The 6202-nt window shown below is 40.6% G+C and overlaps 1 protein-coding gene across 1 annotated transcript; it reads left to right on the plus strand.

The window, feature by feature from the left end:
* Nucleotides 1-4182: 4182 nt before the first annotated feature.
* TCIM (transcriptional and immune response regulator) lies at nucleotides 4183-5410 on the plus strand. The gene has a single exon (XM_049631481.1). The coding sequence runs from the start codon at nucleotides 4274-4276 to the stop codon at nucleotides 4595-4597; it is 324 nt and encodes a 107-aa protein (XP_049487438.1). The 5' UTR covers nucleotides 4183-4273; the 3' UTR covers nucleotides 4598-5410.
* Nucleotides 5411-6202: the final 792 nt, after the last annotated feature.

Below are 6202 nucleotides of genomic sequence, written 5' to 3' on the forward strand. Positions count from 1 at the left end.
AATGTAGGAGAGAACATTCCAGAAAGAGGAAAAATATGTGCAAAGACCCATGGAGGAATAAGTGTGATGTAATCAAGGAATTGGAAGGCATAAAAGCATGGGGGAGAGTGACAAACTGTAATGTTGTAGAAGTAGTCGGAACCAGAGCAAATCAAGCTCAAAAAAGTTATGTTAAGGGGATGCCTGGGTGGTTCAGTCAGTTAAGCATCCAACTCTTGATTTCAGCTCAGGTCATGATCTCACCATTCTTGAATTCGAGCCCCACACAGGGCTCTGCACTGACCGTATAGAACTTGCTTGGGCTTCTCTCTCTCTCCCTCCCTCTTTGCCCCTTCCCCATTTGCATTCTCTCTCTCTCTCTTTCTCTCTCTCTCAAAATAAATAAATAAACTTTAAAAGAAAGATTATGTTAAGATTTGAGGGCTTATCCTAAGAGTAAAAGCAAGAGTGGTCTGACCAGATTGTTTATTAGAAACTATTTCTCTGGGTGCTTTGTAGAGAATGGAGGACAGAACTAAAATCAGGAATGCCAGGAAAGAAGTTGGGTTTAGTCCAGGTGACAGAAGACAGGCTGTCGTAGACTGACGGGGCTTCTGAGGAAGCACACCCTGAGAGGGGATGAGCAAGCGGGTGATTTATTATGGAGTGTTCTTGGGACCAGTGCCTACAGATAGGAAAAAAAAAAAAAACAGGTTTGGGCAGAAGGAGGTCTCAGCTGACCCTAAAAGATGCTCTGTAGTGTGCGTGACCCTTCAGACATGGGGGTCATGGAAGTGGACTTTACATCCTCATGTTGATCAGTCATTAGATGCAGCTGCACCGGGGGGGGGGGGTAACCTTCTTCAGTGGGGGCAGTCCCCGACGAAGGCTGACAGCAGAGCATCTGGGGAAACCTTAAATGGAGATAAAGGTTGTGCACAGCGGCATCCACCACATGGAAGCTTGTCTAACCAATGGAGAGGCAGGGTGCCTGGGTGGCTCACTCTGTTAAGTGTCCGACTTTGGCTCAGGTCATGATCTTGTGGTTCATGAGTTTGAGCCCCGAGTCAGGTTCTGTGCTGACAGCTCGGAGCCTGGAACCTGCTTTGGATCCTGTGTCTCCCTCTCTTTCTGCCCCTCCCCCCTCATGCTCTATCTCTCTCTCTCTAAAAATAAATAAACATAAAAAATTTAAAAAAATAAACAATGAAGAGAAAGTGGATAGATTTGAGAAGTATTTTCTAGATACAATTTATATACATCTAAGCCATATGTGTGTGTGTATATATATAGAGAGAGACAGAGACAAAAAGAGATCTAGATAGTTTAGATAGGAGAAAAAAAAAAGAGGAAGAAATCAGAGATTATAGCTGGGTTTCTGACTTTGATAATTGAACAGCTATTTGTACCACATTTGCATTTATTTGTATTGATCACTTAGTTAAATAAATGAGTATATACCTCAGAAGACAATGGCATGCTGGAATTAAAATTTGAGAGTAATCAGTTAGTAGGGAATAAAGGCATGAGCTCTATACAAATGGTCTCAAGAAAGAGCATAGCACGAGAAGGGTGGCAAAGCCCTAATGAAGGTGGATTGTGTAATGTTTTGGCACTGTGCTTGGCACCTAGGAAAATTCAGTACAAATCCTTGATGACATAATAATAACTATTTTTAACAGTGAGGAAAATGAGTATATTTTTAATAGCCACAAAGATGTGCCACATATGTTGGTAAGCCCATAGGCAACCCATAGGCAGCAGATCATAAGGTTCTTCCACGGGAAAGCTGGAACAAGCAGTCATGGCCACGTCCAGGGGGTGAACACCAGCTCACCTAGAAACGTCTTTCAAAGAAGCATCCTTCAGGAAGAGAGCATGTTGGGCTCCTGTCTGTCTTCTGTTCCCCACATCAGAGCCTTCAGCAATCCTGTTGACTTGGCCTTCATGACATGCCCAGAATCTGATCAGCTCTCACCACCTGCATGTTGACCTAGCTAGTGGGGACCTTCATCATCTCTTGCCTGGATTATTTTGACAGCCACATCACCAGTCGTTTTGCTCCTCGTGCCCTGCTTGTCTCCCTAAAAAATGTATCCTCTACTAAGAAGTAATTTAAATTATAAGTGAAATCATGTCATTTTTCTGGTTCAAATTCTCCAAGGCTACCCATGTCCTACAGAGTAAAAGCTCAATCCAGAAAAGAGTCTTGCGGGTTGTACTCAGTCTTTCCTTGCCTTTTTCCCCATTGGTGTCTCCTCCTGACCTCCTGTCCTTCCCTTCTTCTCTGGCCAGTCTGCTCCAGCCACACTGGTCCCCAACCATTCTCCATACACTTCAGACACACTCTTATCTTTCAGCCTCTGTACTTGCTGTACCCTTTGCCCACAACACCTGTCCTCTAGATGCCTCCACAGCTAACTCCCTCACCTCCTTCCAGTCTCTGTACAATGTCACATTAAAAGAAACTGCCCCAGAATATCCTGTACAAATTTCAACCCTCCCCTTCCTCTCCGGTACAACTTGGCCACACTTTTATCCACAATAGGTAGTAGTTTCTGACATCATCTAGGTTATAAATGTATATTCTATTATCTATTTCCTGGTAGAATGTAAACTCCATTAAGGTCAGGTAGGGATTTTTGTTTGTTTGGTTCAGTTTGTTTGATTTAGTTTGGCTAACTGTTATATTTCCAGTGCCTAAAACTCTTCTAGCTAAAGTAGACTTTTAATAAATATTGATTGAATTAATGAGTGAGTGAATGAATAGATATGTACGAAGAGTCTAACTCAGTTTTCTTTTTTTTTAATTTTTTTGAAGTTTTTATTTATTTTTGAGACACAGAGAGACAGAGCATGAGCAGGGGAGGGGAAGAGAGAGAGGGAGACACAGAATCCAAAGCAGGCTCCAGGCTCTGAGCTGTCAGCACAGAGCCTTATGGAGGGCTCGAAGTCACAGACTGTGAGATCATGACCTGAGCTGAAGGTTGACACTTAACCGAGCCACCCAGGTGCCCCTAGTTTAACTTAATTTTCTAGTGAGGTGTCTTCCCCATACTTTCTCCTCTTGTGCATTTTCTAGACCTGATTTGACTAATGAGAGGAAACTCATGAAGTTCAGCCCTGCTTCTGTAGCTCAGGCAGAAGGTTCACACAGAGAAGTCTCTAGGGCCCTTTGAAGTTGACATCTACCATTTGGTTGCATGTAGGTGTTCCACACATCAGTGGGGACACTGGCTAGCTAAATATTGTGGAAGGTGAGAAATTTAAATTCTTCCAGAAAAAGGTATTGCTCTATGTCTGGGCAGTGCCAAAGTAAATACTAAAGGAAAAAATCAGCTCATTTCTTTGAGTACTATATTTGTAAAGCACCTGATTGAATTTCCCTCCCCACGTTTTTGTTTTTGTTTTTGTTTTTGTTTTTGATAGGTACTGTTGTTGATACATGCAGAAACCTAAGGAGATATTGTCTGTCACTATCAAATTACAATATTGGGGCATCTAGCTGGCTCAGTTGGTGGAGCCAGAGAGTCTTGATCTTGGGGTTGTGAGTTCGAGTCTCCGTCTTGGGGTTGTGTTGGGTGGTGTGGAGATTGCTTAAAAATAAAATATTAAAAAAATAAAGAGTAATAAACTACAGTTTTATTCAGTGATTACAGATTAGCTCTTGTGCACAGTCTCAGAAAGGTCACAGTGTCAGGGTGTGTCATGTAAGCGTTTTGTAGGTAAACTCCCCTTTAAAATCAGATGTACTCCAGATTGATGTCCTTGATTCTTCAGCTTCCTCTCAGCAGCTGTGGAGTGGCCCTGGATGGGGATGTCCAAAGGGCGCAGGCATGGGCTGCCAAATGTTTGGAATACACTCTAATGACTTCAGGAATTAAAACTTTCCTGTAGTTAACAGAAGCCTTTGTTTCGGTTGTTGTTGGGAAAGATTTTGAGAGTCTAAGCCACGTTGTTTGTGTCTTATCTTTGCCTTTCCGTGGTTTTGGCTATTTTTAAAAGAAGGACCCAAGCCAGTATAATCCTATTTGCCACAGATAAGGTAAAAAGAAATTCCCACATCCCTGCTCTATCACCAAGCACAGCTTTTGACATTTTGCACAAGAACAGGATATTGGCAACTCAACTGTTAAACTTGTCTGTGATTATTCTTCCTTGAGATCACTCTGATGTCACCAGTGTAATTTGAGCCTGGAGCTTTTGTTCACACTTTAAATAGCAGTCCCGGAATGATTTTGCTACAGACTCTCTGGAGAGCCCGGGAGCCGAATTCCCGAAGATCCTCACGTCGATGAAAGCAAGGCAAAGCCACCAAGCCACCATCACCATGTCCACCTCTCTGCGCGTGAGCCCTTCCATCCACGGCTATCACTTCGATACAGCCTCGCGGAAGAAAGCCGTGGCCAACATCTTTGAAAACATAGACCAAGAATCTCTACAGAGACTTTTCAAAAACTCTGGGGACAAGAAAGCGGAGGAGAGAGCTAAGATCATATTTGCCATAGATCAAGATCTGGAGGAGAAAACACGAGCCCTGATGGCCCTGAAGAAGAGGACGAAAGACAAGCTTTTCCAATTTCTGAAACTGCGGAAATATTCTATCAAAGTTCACTGAGGACAAGAGGATGGATAAGGACATTATCCAAGAATAGACATTTAAAGACCGAGAGGGTTCGAGAGACCCTAACACATGCAGCATTTTGTTGCTGCCCTGCGAGCTTCTCTTCCATCAGGACTACAGAGGCTGGAAAGGAACAGAACAAACCGGTTACAAAGACTCCAACCAATTTCACGCCTGTGCTGTTACAGTGGAGAACAAAATGCTTTCGACAAGGATTTGAAAACTCTCCCTGCGGTAAAGGACCGATGCTGGTGTCAGGAGAAGAGTCTGAAGAGATGTAATGAGGACTGAGGCTGAAGATAACAGAACGCTGGCTGTTATGGGTTCTTAAGGCTGAAGATAAAAGAACTGCAGCCAGGGTCTCTTTCTCAGGCCCTAGGACTTAAATTCAACCTGAACTTTTTTTTTTCCATGATGAAAGTGGGTAGGAAGAGGGAGGAGGGAGAGGGGGAAACGGGGAGAGAGAATACTCTGCTCCGATGTTTACTAAATTTTTTATTTGAGTGTTCAAAGTGTTGCCAAATTTCAATGTTGTCTATTGGTATAGGTTTTTTAGAGATCAGTAATTGATTATTTATTTGCATTTTTTACAGTGCCTGAAAAAGTGCACCGTAAGGGTGTAAGTTACAAATTATGCAATACTTCTAGCAGCTCAGTTAGACCACCTTCTGGTTTATAAAAAGTTTATATACATTTCAAACTGGTTAAACAAAAGTTAAAATAATGGGGTCTTTCATAAATCCAAAGTACTGCGAAAAAATTTTATAATTTTTTTATCTTCTAATGCTAAAACATAATCTAATTAGATTTCTTACAGTTACTGCAGTAAGCATTAGGAAGGGAGTATGATATACTAAATAGTTTATAAAGATGCTATGGTTTCTATAATTTATTATACAAAACAAATGATATGCAACTGTAATAAATTATTATAAACTTAGCTGCTCTTGGTCTGTGATGATTGATCTCAAAGGAAAAAGTAGGATGGTTAATATTTATTATTATAAACTATTATGAACCTTTGTAAGGATTTTGCTCTAAAAGCAACATATGCTTTTAGAGTAGCTTTACATTAATTGTCAAACTTTCAAAACAAATTCTTCAAATATCTAAGAAGTTTCTCTGTCCCAACTTTAGAATACGAGATATAGACAGAAATTCATTGACTGCCTCATCAAGTGCTATTTATATGTCCATTGAGAGTGATTTTTAAAAAAACCTTTTTCACCATATTTTTGAAATTTTTCCTCTGTGTCTATAGAGACTATGTATATATATATATACACATTTATTTCTTCCAAAACAGTATATTTTGGGGTTGGAGTCCAAATTAGGATCAAGATTCTGTGGGTTATCAATGTTTATTCCATATAGACCAATATGGGAATAACATTACAGCCATTTTTATTTCCTCATAAAATTATAATAAAATCTTTCTAAGAAAGCGTACATCAATGCCTGCTGCACTTTCTTAGCACACAGAAACAAAATTTCCCAGAAATTAGGCATTTTAGAATGTCTACAGAGGTTTCTGAAATTTGCTGATTGTAGTAAAAAAACAAGTGAATAATAAGTGAATAATTTAAAATCTTCTGGGAG

The sequence above is a fragment of the Panthera uncia genome, chromosome B1, assembly GCF_023721935.1.
Source record: "Panthera uncia isolate 11264 chromosome B1, Puncia_PCG_1.0, whole genome shotgun sequence".
Lineage (NCBI taxonomy): Eukaryota > Metazoa > Chordata > Mammalia > Carnivora > Felidae > Panthera > Panthera uncia.